Source organism: Myxocyprinus asiaticus, chromosome 34 (genome assembly GCF_019703515.2).
Source record: "Myxocyprinus asiaticus isolate MX2 ecotype Aquarium Trade chromosome 34, UBuf_Myxa_2, whole genome shotgun sequence".
Classification (NCBI taxonomy): domain Eukaryota; kingdom Metazoa; phylum Chordata; class Actinopteri; order Cypriniformes; family Catostomidae; genus Myxocyprinus; species Myxocyprinus asiaticus.
Window position 1 is genome coordinate 10,858,101 of NC_059377.1, and position 15,015 is coordinate 10,873,115.

Genomic DNA, 15,015 nt, shown 5'->3' on the forward strand with positions numbered 1-15,015 from the left:
TAGGATCGAACAAGGGTTCACTTACTTTTTCCACAGCACTGTGAATGCTAAATGGGATGTGTTCAATAAAGACATTAAAGATTGTAATTGTTTGTGTGTTGCTGGCTTAAACACATTGTGATTGTCTAATGTGTTATGGTTCACATAATTTTTCTTGCCACTGTGTATAAAAAACATACAGACTAAAAACAAGTGACTATTTATCAAAGAAAAGATTGCAAGGAGACTGCATTTTAATTCTGCTGATTATTTTATTTAAATAAGTCACAATATTCCTTTTATTGAAATAAGGAAACAATTAGCCACATTGGGCTAAAAGTTGAAGAAAGTGTAGCTTTGATATTGTCACTCATATACTGTACAGTCACATTGACAGTGGACCTACGCAAAACTTTATGCCAGCTCAGCAGCCTGTGCCGTGCAGATGGCAAGACCGCATGAAAAAAAAAAGAGCTATAAAAGTGTTTTGTTTTTGTTTTTTTACATTAACGATAAGCCAAGAATAATCGATTTCAAAGGCAGGCGAAGTGCTTCCAAAGCATTTTAAAGGAATATTCCGGGTTCAATACAAGTTTAGCTCAATCAACAGCATTTGTGGCATAAAGTTGATTACCATGAATAATCCTTTTCTTTAAAAAAAATAAAGAAAAGAAGTAAACATCAAACAGTGATGCACTTAAAATGGAAGTGAATGGGGCTAATTTTTGGAAGGTTTAAAGGCAGAAATGTGAAGCATATAATTTTATTTTAAGCACTAACATTAATTCGTCTGTTAAAACTCATGTATTATTTTAACGTTTACACATTGGCCCCATTCACTTCCACTGTAATTGCCTCACTGTAACCCATTTTGTTGCTTTTTTTCAAGAAAAGGAGTTACTTTTCAGAAATTTTGATTATGAATAGTTTTCTTCCAGGCATTGCAATTGTCAATGAGTCCTCAGTAAATAGTTTTCCCTTCAAAAACAACAAATCATTTTCTCCATTCACCACTCACACACACATTATATAAACACCTGGTTTTTAGTCACGACAACAAAATTATTTATTGCCATTGAGTGTGAACAGTCAGTCAGTCTGACATATGCACCTGTTCTACAAATTCATCTCCACAGGATGGCTTGCCAACTAATGTGCTGTGATCAAATGGCCAGTGCTGGTTTCAATATCAATCCATGGCTTTATCAACAGGTTGTATGCCGATTTAGATCCATAGTCAAAAAGGTATGGAATGAAGATGTAATGGTCAAACTATTCAAGCATTTCAAAATACAGCACACAGATGGTTGCTTTTTCACAGACTGAACAAATCCACATTATTATTAAATTCTTAGCTTATCAAAATAACAGCTGTTCTTATCTTTTAGTAAACTACTTGGCCTTTTGAAATAAGGTGCATTGATCATTTTTAAAGCCTTTATTGATCATGTAATATGTGTGTTGCTAGTGGCTACAAATGGCTATGAGATGGCTAAATTAATCGTTTTAAATCTCAACAGCACAGTACATTAACATTTGACATTGGTTAATATAGAAATGTTGCTTTGAGACTAGGAAACCCTTCTCTGATAAATCATGCTTGCCTGTAACTAGCTCATGGATAAAATGTTGATTATTGAAATTGAATATGGAGACAAAAAACCCAAAGGAAGGTCAATTCATGATCAGTAAAAATGATAAAAGCATGCTTTCATTGTCACAACAGCAACATATTCATAAATATGTACTTTAGAGTAAATGTGTAGACACTCATTAAAACAACAGTGTTTTTTCTTTCACTGAAAATGACAAAACGTTTAGGCATGGAATGATTTAAATATTTGGGGCTTGGTATTCAATTACTGTAATTTGACCCTCTTTGTGACTAAGGCTGAACAATGAGAACAACCAATGTTTGGGTGAAACTCAAGATCATGTCTAGGATATATTTCACCCCAAAATGAACAGAAAAAAAAAAATAAAAAAAAAAAATAAGAAAATGTATTTTGCATAAAGAAAATGAAGCCTATACTTAGTACCATTAGGATGCTTTAGCATTGTGACATTATTTTCATACCAATTAGGGGCAATTTTAATAAAGCAATAAACCACTCGAGGCTGTTAGTGACGCATGCAAAGGGCCTAAAACCTTCTTTACCCATAGTAAAATCACTGTAATGCATGGCCTCGAATGGCTTATTGTTTTCATACAGTGGCAACAGAAATATGATAGAAGACACACCGATGTTCGATAAACAGTTACATGTATAGTTAATAATTATCAATAAACATGTATTATTAATAATTATCAACATTAAAAAATATATTTCGCCAAGTAATGTGGTTCATTAGTGTAACCGTAGGCTGTTTGCGGTTGCCAAGAAACATAGCAACTTGACACATTAATATAGAATGTGCAATCACAGGTGTGCTTTTATAAACATTTTAACAACAGCTTCGAACGTAGCTCATCCAATCAAAATTTGAAACTATTCATTTTATAACCCCCAATTCCTAATAACTGTATTGTGAAAATAAAAAGTAATAATCTATTATTTCAGCTGTAAATTATTTATGACATTGAAAAATAAGGTTGTCCAAGATGATAAAATTTGGAAATCTTTTAAAAATCTAGTTTAAAATGCATGTGTCAGGTTTGTAGAAATGTGATATTTGTGTCCATGTTGATTTTCTTCACTGTAATACAGTAATAATAATAATGTTGTTTTTTTTTCATTTCATTATAGTAATGAGAATTTGAGGGCAAAACAAGCTTAAATGTCATGAAAATTATGTCACAATGCAAATAAAATTGTACTGGTCAATAAAAAAGGTTTCATGTTTTATACAAAACTTTCTTTTGATTTTAGAATAGTTATTAGCTGTATATCCAGCAATTAAACACTTTAATATACAGTAGCATGTATTGGGAATTTTCACATGTAGTTTTGAACAGTAGATGTTTCAGATTAGATGGTAATATTATAAGTGCCTCTGGTCCATGGGGGTAACATGGCCTTTCTAATGTTTACAGCACCCACAGTGTGTCTGACCAACACCCTTGGCCTCTCAGCTACATCAGTTTTTCACGCAGCCCATCATCGCACGTCATCCAGACAGCACGTCCCAACAAGGAATGTCATGGAATGCAGGAAATGACAGGATAGGAACAGTGAAAGGTGCTGAGGCTGATCTGAATGGGGACGTAAATTCCAAATTACCTGAGTTTAAACACCAAGTCATTCACCTAAAGCGAGGCCACAGGCGGACACTGTGCAACAAATTGAGCAAACAAAAAATCTTTGTTATTTGTACTTATTTATAATTTCCATATTTCTATATTTTTGCAATGTTGTCAGAAGGTAGGAAACCTGGATAGCGTGTAAACGTAAACCTGTGGAGTATAGCTCATTTTCCATAATGTACATAACACAGCAATGCATGGTTTTAACTTCAAACAAGGTTTTTTTCTTTATATATATATATATATATATATATATATATATATATATATATATAGATTTTTTTTCTTATAGATATATTGATAGAGAGAGCTTATTCATACTGTGGATGTTGAAAGAAAACACGACACATAATTTAAATGTAAAACATACGATCAGCTTCAAATGCATGCCCCTGGCGCTATTAAGACCTTCCTTAAAGCTTTAATCTGTTTTCCTTATAAATCAATGGTGCATTAAAACGCAACCCCTCAATTTTGCGCTGTCTGAATATACTGTTATACAAAAGCCACTTTGCTTAAATTTTAAGCACACATGAAAGAAAAGCTGCGTTTCAAAAACAGCTGTGCAGTTGCTCGAGTTGAAACAAGGATCAAATTAATCAAGTACCTGCAAACGCATCCACATCTAAAAAAAGCAAAACGGGAATATCTGGAATATGATTGAACTTATTAATAGGCAAATTTAATCAATACGATTTCGGTGATGAGACTCTTATCCTGCCGTACAAAGGCAAAACTTAGTAACAACATATTTTGTCGAAATCGAGTTACGAGCAGAATCAGGTCACTTAGACTATGAGCTGTCCAGATTGGTTTGACTCAACTATGCTTAGATTTAGAGAAAACGTGTTTGAAATTTGCAGTAACTACAGTACCACAGAGCCTTTTCCACAGTTTCACCAATGGTGCAGTTACTGCGTTTTCTCTTTGTAGGGCAGTATAGCTCACTCATGTCTTTATGTCATTTAAGATAACAGTGAAGCCATTTTAACTTTAGATTTGCATATTCTAAGGTCCATGGAGCCTGTTCCCACAATGCATCGTTCCATTTAGCTCTTCAGACGCTGTTCCTGTCAAATCACAAAAGCGCGGCATAGCCACATCCTCTAACCCTTTGGCTGCATTTATCAGCACTTAAAAACATTTGCTCTGAACATACTGGTGATTTTTGTTCGGGCCATAGTTGCTTTGCCATGCAGATAGTAAAGATTCAGCACAAAGGTGGGGTCCATAAGAGAAATAGAAGGAAATTTGGGTGCATAAATGTCCTCTACATAGCCTGGGATTGGCGGGGTTGCGACAGAGACCAGCTCTGTGCAACTTTAGCTGACTGCAAAGTTCTGCGGCTGCGAGGGGGATTCTGAAGACGCCTCCTGCTTTTGGGAGGGTGAAACGGCGAGTGCATCCGGGGGGTCGTCTGTGCTCGTGCTGGTGGAGACCTGAATGGGCATGTGATGGTGAGGGGTGAAGGGGCATGATGAGCTGGCACCGGCCTGCGGGTCCTGGGTCGCCTCGTCCTCCTGCTGTGAGCTGGAGTGCTGGAGCAGGGAGCCGGGAAGCTTGACCGGACAGAACGCAGAGCCGGTGGGGATGAAGTTCACTTTGTTTTTATCAGGGCAGGAGAACAGGGGGACAGTGGCAGACTGTCTTGACCTGAGAAAGAAAGGGAAAATAAAACCTCATTGGAGAAGAAAATTACTCACGCCATAGTCATATGGATCCGTGACATAAAGCTCAATAGGGTCCGTGACATAAAGCTCAAAGTATACTTTGGTTTTGACGTGTACGCATAGCATCACTGTAAAGTGGAACACTAGCCTTTCAAAGTAACTTCATATGACTGTGCAAACATACACAGGCGACTTGTTGTTTCCAGATTAATCTCTTGTTGTTTAGCAGCGATTACATCTTCTTCTAGCGCTTCGTGAAAGCAACGGATTAAGTTAATGGACCCACTAATTACTGCAAATAACTCCAGGCGCATGTGCATACTGCGCATTCAGAGTATGTGCTGGCCACACGCGTTCAGTGCTGGAGCACTCTGCGGATGACGTAATTTGCGCCACGTGTCCTGTACGCAGATGCCTAGCGTTCATGTCTGACCAAAGTATACTTTGGGCTTAAGTGTTGTGAGGGGGTGCATGGACAAAAGCAACCAAAACCACTTCCAGGTTCTTCAGAGCAGCAGCTTTCATGGGTGGGTATGAGCAGTGTTAATAATCTTTTAAGCATTATATAATGTAACTACACAGGTAAAGTTTGTCAAATGTTGATGTCAAAATTGGATGGATGGATGGATGGAGACTCTGCAACATCTGCATGACAGACAGCACGCTACAAATAATGTTCAGTGAAAATTAAAATGAAGATTGCAATGTATGTATTTTTAACTACATCAGACAAAAACAGGAAATCGTTGCAGGCTAATTTGTTGCCCACTTTTTTAATTTCGGGGGCATTTTAGTCAATTTTGGTGCCATTTTTGCCCTGAGCTCCCATTGATTTCTTATTTTTTCAAAATCCCTAAACCACGACCAAAGTATCTAACTCTTAACTCCTCCTAGAGCTTTCTGGCTACATCCACCAAACTTGGCAAAGACCTTCAGACTGTTCTGGAATAGTGTGCTGTGTATTTTCTAACTAATCAGACTTACTGTTTTCGCACAGCAGACAATCCCATAGACTTACATTGATGGAATGTTCAAATGGGCCAACAGAATGCTCATTCATTCAAATTCCAACTGTCATAAATTCTAATGTAAACAAACCCACAAAAGGTCTTTAACAAAGTCTTTCTAGCATGTCAATCCACTGTCGGCCATCTTTGGAACGCTCCCGGGAGGCTATTTTCCAGGACAGTGCAGCTCCTATCTACTTGCATGGGGGAACACCGAAATCTCAAAAACTGCTTGCCAAGCTTACGTTTATATAACATATTTCAAATCAGCAGTAAAATTTGACAACACTGGTATCAAAAATTGTGCTTCTTTACCTTGTATTACACTAAAAAGCGCAATTTTCCCGGCTTGTATAGATTATGTGCATGCGCGTCCTCGAGATGATTGACAGGCGATGTCTATAGCTAAAAGGTGATAGGCTCTTTTACCTGTAAGGCGGGACTTCCTTTCTACATCCGTTGGGCGCAAGAGCTCCTTGGTTGGATGTTCCAATTTCTCCCATTCATTTTAATAGAAGTGCCCTGTCTCTCAAAAATAAATAGTCTCTGCCTTTAACCAACTGACTGACTGACCGACCGACCTACCTACCTACATTTGAAGACAGAAGTTTACATACACCTTAGCCAAATACATTTTTTCACAATTCCTGACATTTAATCATAGAAAACATTCCCTGTCTTAGGTCTTTTAGGATCACTTCTTTATTTTAAGAATGTGAAATGTCAGGATAATAGTGGAGAGAATGATTTATTTTAGCTTTTATTTCTTTCATCACATTCCCAGTGGGTCAGAAGTTTACATACACTGTTAGTATTTGGTAGTATTGCCTTTAAATTGTTTAACGTGGGTCAAACGTTTTAAGTAGCCTTCCACATGCTTCTCACAATAAGTTGCTGGAATTTTGGTCCATTCCTCCAGACAGAACTGGTGTAACTGAGTCAGGTTTGTAGGCCTCCTTGCTCTCACATGCTTTTTCAGTTCTGCCCACAAATTTTTCAGATTTATCGGATTGAGGTCAGGGCTTTGTGATGGCCACTCCAATACCTCGACTTTGTTGTCCTTAAGCCATTTTGCCACAAATTTGGAGGCATGCTTGGGGTCACTGTGCATTTGGAAGACCCATTTGCGACCGAGCTTTAACTTCCTGTCTGATGTCTTGAGATGTTGCTTCAATATATCCACATAATTTTCCTTCCTCATGATTCCATCTATTTTGTGAAGTGCACCAGTTCCTCCTGCAGGAAAGTACCCCCACAACATGATGCTGCCACCCCCATGCTTCATGATTGGGATTGTGTTCTTTGGTTTGCAAGCCTCACCCTTTTTCCTCTAAACACAATGATGGTTATTATGGACAAAAGTTCAATTTTTGTTTCATCAGACCAGAGGATATTTCTCCAAAAAGTAAGATCTTTGTCCCCATGTGCACTTGCAAACTGTAGTCTGGCTTTTTTATGGTGGTTTTTATGGAGTAGTATGATAGTATTTCATTCTAAATCTATTTTTCCATGCAACTTTAATTTAGCTAGAGGGAGGGTTAATTACAGAAATTAAGCTCTACTTACGTCATTTCCTCAAACACTTTGATCTTCTCACAGCCCTCTGGAGGCTCTCGTTTAAACATGTAGCTGTTGTTGGGCTTTGGAGATGAGGTGAACTTAGGCAGAGGAGAACTGCTGCCACTATCTGCAGTCAGAAAATGTGAAATTACTTTCTTGATCCATACTAAGCTAAGAATTGGTGACCATAAATTATTCATACCTAATATTGTGAGTATCCCAACCATGTGGCCACATGTCAAATGATAACATTTAATATACTGTTAAAATAGCTGCTCTGATGGTACAAAGAAGCATAGAAATTGCTTCTTGATCAACTTGAATATGATAATTTTGTGACTATCAAGTTAACATTAACCTCTTATTAGTCCCTCTGTAAAGACTACACCTCACAAAACAAATACAATGCACCTTAGGAGTCATTATTGTAGACATTTTAACAATCTAAAACTGTACTGCATTATACAATCCATAATTTACAGATTGATCTGCATATCTATAAAAACAGTACCATAGAAGTGATATTTATTAGTGACCAAATTAAAATGAAAATCACAGTTAATGTACAGTATTAATGCATCAATGCAAAATCTTCATTGACATGACATTGTATACAATGTTTTCATAAAGTTTACTCTGAAATATTTTATAATCAAAGATCAAGTATTTAGTTCTTGCTTCTTGCAAACTTGTTTATGAGGATCCAGCTCACTGTTTGTATACACTGTATGTGTGAGAAGTCTGTAGTGACCTTTGTCTCTGTCGTCCAGCATCTCATCAGTGGAGTAAGGACTGCCGTCGTGTGAGCGGGGTGGGCATGCGGGTGAGGGACAGGGCGACAAACTGGAGCAGCTACTGGAGCGTCCAGGCACTGAGGGTGTCTGAGTGTCTATACCGCGACTACTGCTGCTGCGCTGCTGGGGAGGAAATGGAGCCCTGCGTCCATCAGGAACCTCGAGCGCCTGAGAGCCAGTCACAGAGAAAGAATTAGACAATCTTGCTACGTAAAATTTCTAGCGCACAACAACAGAATCTATGAGGGGCAGTTTACACAGGACACACCTTTTGTCTTTACCTGTTGTGTTGCATTTTGCGTCTTTGTCTGCATCTCGTGCCATGAGCAGAGTGCTTTTAAAATGCTGTCAAATTTTGCGTCTTTGTCTGCATCTCGTGCCATGAGCAGAGTGCTTTTAAAATGCTGTCAAATTAAAAGAACTTCAACTTTTGAAAACACATCTGGAGCAGTGTTATTATAGTTTTAGATTTTTAATTTAGCTTTTATTTCTATTTTATATTACATTTGTCATTCCAAATTAGTTTTAATTTTCATTAGTTTTCACAGTTTCAGTTTAGATAGATTTTTTTTTTAGTTTTAGTATTTTTTTATGGCTGCCAAAGCTGAACTTTTACTGGTATCATATAAAATATCTAACATCATTATATTTCTCAGGGTTCTCTTGTGTTACCTCTATCAAGTTGTATTATCATGTTTAATTTGGATTGTAAATGTTGCAAATGTTATAATACAGGGTGAATATGGGTAAATTGACAAAGGACAGTTAAACTTGATCCCCATTGTATCCATATTAATTTCCTTTAATCATTATAAATCATTACTAAACTAATCTTTGGGAAGTAAACAATTAAAGGGATAGTTCACTCAAAAATGAAAATTCTCTCATCATTTACACATCCTCATGCCATCCCAGATGTGTATGACTTTCTTTCTTTTGCTGAACGCAAACAAAGGTTTTTATAAGAATATTTCCACTCGGTAGGTCCTAACAATGCAAGTGAATGGTGGCCAGAAATGTGAAGCTCCAAAAAGCACATAAAGTCAGCATAAAAGTAATCCATAAGACTCCAATGGTTTAATCCATATCTGCAGAAGTGATATGATAAGTGAGGGTGAGAAACAGATCAATATTTAAGTCCTTTTTTATAAATTATCCTACCAGCCAAGTAGGTGGCGATATGCACAACAAATGCAAATTGCAAAAAACAAAAGAAACAGTGTTGGGGATTGATAGGGAAAAATTATTTTAATATTTATCTGTTTCTCACCCACACCTATCATATCGCTTCGAAAGATATGGATTTAACAACTGGAGTCGTATTGGATTACTTTTATGCTGCCTTTATATGCTTTTTGGAGCTTCAAAGTTCTGGCCACCATTCAATTGCATTGTATGGACCTACAGAACTGAAATATTCTTCCAAAAATCTTCATCTGTGTTCAGCAGAAGAAAGAAAATCATACACATCTGATATGGCATGAGGGTGAGTAAATGATAAAATAATTTTCATTTTTGGGTGAACTATCCCTTTAAGAGGAATCAGAATTGGAACTGAAATCATTAAATTCTTTACAATTCCCATCCCTAATCATGAGACACCAATTCAGTCTAATGTGCACAAACTTTTGACTGCCAGTGTATGCAATACAATAATTCAATGCACTGTGATGTACTGCTGACATCTTGATGTGCATTTTTTCACACACTTTAGCTGTGTGTGTACCTTCAGCTCCTCTTTCTCTCCATTGTCTTTTATGAAGACTTTCTCCAGCTCATGGTTGATGCCCTCCATGCTGCTGGGCACTCTGGAGATGGAGGGCTTTGGTACTGTGATGTTGGACAGTGGCATCTGTGCTGGCTTCGACATGGACTGCAGGAGGAGACAATTCAAATTCACATCTGACTAAACATTCAGCACGTTCTGGATATTATAACCGAACTTAGTGATATTATAGATGTGTGTGCAGACCGGAGCTTGGCTGGCTGTGCTGATGGTAGTGGCAGTGATGACGGTGGTGCTGCTGGTACAACACTGGAGGGGCGACAGACTTTCTTTACTGTCCTTACACTGCCGGCCTCCGCCCTGTTTACTGCGCTGCAGCTGCAGCCTGAGCTTTGCGATCTGAAAGAGAGCGAGAGAATCAAATATAAATGTAGGAACAGAGAGAAATCTGTCTTTCTCTATTCACACCAATGGTTGAAACATAAATTGCAGAAACATTGCTTTGTTATTTACTCAGTCATGGTTACTTGTGATCAGACTTGTTGGTCCAGCACATCCCACAGATGCTCAGTCGGATTGAGATCTGGGGAATTTGGAGGCCAGGGCAACACCTTGAACTCTTCATCAGGTTCCTCAAACCATTCCCGAACAATATGTACAGTGTGGCAGGGCGCATTATCCTGCTGAAAGAGGCCACTGCCATCAGGGAATATGGTTTAGGTACAGTGCATCTGGAAAGTATTCACAGCGCTTCACTTTTTCCAAAATGTTTTTATGTTACAGCCTTATTCCAAAATGGATTAAATTCATTCTTTTCTTCAAAATTCTACAAACAATACCCCATAATGGCAATGTGAAAGAAGTTTGGTTGAAATCTTTGCAAATTTATTAAAAATAAAAAACGGAAAAAAAAATCACATGTACATAAGTAATCACAGCCTTTGCCATGACACTCAAAATTGAGCTCAGGTGCATCCTGTTTCCACTGATCATCCTTGAGATGTTTCTACAACTTGATTGGAGTCCACCTGTGGTAAATTCAGTTGATTGGACATGATTTGGAAAGGCACACACCTGTCTATATAAGGTCCCACAGTTAACAGTGCATGTCAGAGCACAAACCAAGCCATGAAGTCCAAGGAATTGTCTGTAGACCTCCGAGACAGGATTGTATCGAGGCTCAGATCTGGGGAAGGGTACAGAAAAATTTCTGCAGCATTGAAGGTCCCAATGAGCAGAGTGGCCTCCATCATCCATAAATGGAAGAAGTTTGGAACCACCAGGACTCTTCCTAGAGCTGGCCGCCCGGCCAAACTGAGCGATCGGGGGAGAAGGGCCTTAGTCAGGGAGGTGATCAAGAACCCGATGGTCACTCTGACAGAGCTCCAGCATTTCTCTGTGGAGAGAGGAGAACCTTCCAGAAGAACAACCATCTCTGCAGCACTCCACCAATCAGGTCTGTATGGTAGAGTGGCCAGACGGAAGCCACTCCTCAGTAAAAGGCACATAACAGCCTGCCTGGAGTTTGCCAAAAGGCATCTGAAGGACTCTCAGACCATGAGAAACAAAGATTGAACTCTTTGGTCTGAATGGCAAGCGTCATGTCTGGAGGAAACCAGGCACCGCTCATCACCTGGCCAATACCATCCCTACAGTGAAGCATGGTGATGGCAGCATCATGCTGTGGGGATGTTTTTCAGCAGCAGGAACTGGGAGACTAGTCAGGATTGAGGGAAAGATGAATGCAGCAATGTACAGAGACATCCTTTATGAAAACCTGCTCCAGAGCGCTCTGGACCTCAGACTGGGGCGAAGGTTCATCTTCCAACAGGACGACGACCCTAAAGGAGTGGCTACGGGACAACTCCGTGAATGTCCTTGAGTGGCCCAGCCAGAGCTCAGACTTGAACCCGATTGAACATCTCTGGAGAGATCTGAAAATGGCTGTGCACCGACACTCCCCATCCAACCTGATGGAGCTTGAGTGGTCCTGCAAAGATGAATGGGAGAAACTGCCCAAAAATAGGTGTGCCAAGCTTGTAGCATCATACTCAAAAAGACTTGAGGCTGTAATTGGTGCCAAAGGTGCTTCAACAAAGTATTGAGCAAAGGCTGTGAATACTTATATACATGTGATTTTTTTTTTTTTAATAAATTTGCAAAGATTTCAAACAAACTTCTTTCACGTTGTCATAATGGGGTATTGTTTGTAGAATTTTGAGGAAAATAATTAATTTAATCCATTTTGGAATAAGGCTGTAACATAACAAAATGTGGAAAAAGTGTAGCGCTGTGAATACTTTCCGGATGCACTGTAGGTTGCACGTGTCAAATTGATGACAACATGAATGGTCGGACCCAGGGTTTCCCAGCAGAACATTGCCCAGAGCATCACACTCCCTCCACCGGCTTGTTGTCTTCCCACAGTGCATCCTGGTGCCATCACTTCCCCAGGTAAATGGCGCACACGTACACAGCCGCCCATGTAACGTGTGAAAACGTAAAAGAAAACGGGACTCATCAGACCAGGCGAGTTTCTTCCACTGCTCCAAGGTCCAGTTCCGACACTCGCATGCCCACTGTAGGCGCTTTTGATGGAGAAGTGGGGTCATGATGGGCACTCTGATCGGTTTGCTACGCAGCCCCATACGCAGCAGGGTGTGATGCACTGAGTGTTGTGACATATTCCTCCCATAACCATCATTAAAATTTTCTGTGACTTGTCACAGTAGACCTTCTGTCAGTTCGGACCAGATGGGACAGCATTCATTGCCCTCGCGCAATGATGAGCCTTGAGTGCCCAACACCCTGTTGCCGGTGTGTGGTTTCTCCCTCCTCTGACCACTGTCGGTAGGTACTCACCACTGCTGACCAGGAGTACCCCACAAGCCTTGCTGTTTCAGAGATGCACTGTACCAGTCGTCTGGCCATAACAATTTAGCCCTTGTCAAAGTCGCTCAGGTCTTTACTCCTGCCAATTTCTCCTGCATTCAACATGTTGACTTTGAGAACTGATTGTTCGCTTACCATCTAATTTACCCAGACCTTGATATGTAGCCTTGTTAGGAGATGATCAACATTATTCGCCTGTGAGTGGTCATACTGTTTTGGCTCATCAGTGTATACGAAATATATGTAATCTCAACAAGTAATACGTACTGTATATCATAGCCAAATTGTCTTTCCTTTGATTATGGACATGATGCAATCACGTAAGGATAAATGAACGGATACCTGAAATTTCAGAACCCGACAACTTTGAATGTAAATCATTATCATAGGCTTACCCTAGTGACTCGGGGTGCAGTAAGAACACCGTTTTATTGGCTCAATAATAGTATTTTGTTCATTTCTAATGAAAAATTACATGAGAAATCTTCCGTAAATGTACATTTAAGTGTATCTAAACAGGTCTGATCAACAGGTTTGGATTCTTTTTTCAGTAAAGCTTTTGGTGCAAACCCAAGTCCATGTGATATCAGATTTCAGTTTGCTTGGATGGTATGAAACTGGGTGCGCACCAAAGAACCGCACCGGGGTCTGCTTGAAACTGGGTCTGGAGCACAGTACATGTGGACTTGTACAGTTTACAGTTAGTATAGAAGCAATGCAGCCTAATTTGACAAAGTGAGCTACAATTGATGACATGTAATTAGCATATTCTAGTATAATGCATTTCACACATTGCTACTTGTATCCACAGAAACGTCCTTCAGAAAGTAGCTTAAATTTGTTGCATCTCTTGTTGCAATGCATTCCAAGAGTCATACCTGCTGTTGTACATATTAAGTTTTGATTGTAAATCTCTCTGAATACATGCTGTAACTCAGCATGGCCACAAGGGGTCACTACAAAACTGGCAGTCATGTGACAAGGCTCACCCTTTCTGAAGTCCAACTTCACTCTCACAAAAGTCACATACAGTATATTTCTGCATGTATTGAGTTTGGTTGCCCATATCAGAAAACACAGCAGAGAATTCCCATTATGGGATTTAACTTCAACAGTTCACCAAGTGGGCTGCTCTACCCTCTCAAACATGCTTGATCACTGTTTACTTGCGAGGTTTGTCCATATTTGATTACAGCGTTTACTGACTGCACGTATGGAAACAATTGAACAAGTCTAGACTTGTGTGTTCAAACTGATCATACAATTGGTTAATGACTCTGGGCTTTGTCTTCATTAAACATAATGAACATTAATCTAAAGCCAGCACCACACCTCAACAGAAGGAGGCAGTTTCCATCCACCTCTGTTTGTCAAAGATTAGAAATTCCAATCTAAAAACTGTGTAGACATGCAATTTTGTCACAAATGACTTGCTGCATCTTTTCTGTACTTAACACTAAAAGAACATGTTCTCCACAAGCCAGCAGCAATCAAGAAACAAATTTTGTGCTTGAGAATTACAGTGGGAGAAAGATGTTTATTGGTGCCAACACTAGACAAACACAAACTCAGCTGTAACTAGGGGAAATCCTGAATGTGCTCCTTTGTAAAGTAAGTCAATATACACGATCTAAATCCACTTAAGAGGTGTAAGTAGTTATAAGCCACTAAGTGGAAGCACTTGACATGAACCACGATAAAAATGGTTGAAACTGAGGACATGAACTTCCTATATGTGGGGAAGGAAAAAATGGCTTAAATGTGTTCATTTTCTTGTAAAAGTTCCTAATAAGTCTAAAATACTTATGTGTTCATCAGTATGAATATGGGCACTATCCCTTGACAGGAAATAAAGTCGGCCAAAATGACAGATTAATAGGAATTTAGTTAAAAAATAAATATAATTAGAAAGTAGATATTTGGAGGGCCACATCGTGTTCTTCTTGAGACAATGCACAATGCATAAGACCAATATAACCTTTCTGATTTAAAGAAATAGTTAACAGAAAAATCTAAATTCTGTTACTTTTCCTCAACCTCATTTTTTTCCAAACCTATATGACCTGTCTTCTGTGGAACACAAAAGAATTTAGGCAGAATGGCCTGGCCACTGTCATGCAATGAAAGTGAATGGAGAATGAGG

At 39.1% G+C, this 15,015-nt stretch overlaps 1 protein-coding gene across 2 annotated transcripts in view; it reads right to left on the reverse strand.

Moving 5' to 3' along the window:
* Positions 1 to 231: 231 nt before the first annotated feature.
* The window catches only part of LOC127424929 (glucocorticoid-induced transcript 1 protein-like), a 77,209-nt gene continuing 62,425 nt past the window's right edge, over positions 232 to 15,015 (reverse strand). For both annotated transcript variants that reach the window (XM_051670496.1, XM_051670497.1), the window contains 5 exons: positions 10,227 to 10,379; positions 9,981 to 10,127; positions 8,212 to 8,422; positions 7,467 to 7,587; positions 232 to 4,876 (listed from right to left, as the gene is read on the reverse strand). In XM_051670496.1, coding sequence (XP_051526456.1) covers positions 4,546 to 4,876; positions 7,467 to 7,587; positions 8,212 to 8,422; positions 9,981 to 10,127; positions 10,227 to 10,379 — 963 coding nt within the window. In that variant the 3' untranslated portion in view covers positions 232 to 4,545. The remainder of the gene's footprint in view (positions 4,877 to 7,466; positions 7,588 to 8,211; positions 8,423 to 9,980; positions 10,128 to 10,226; positions 10,380 to 15,015) is intronic.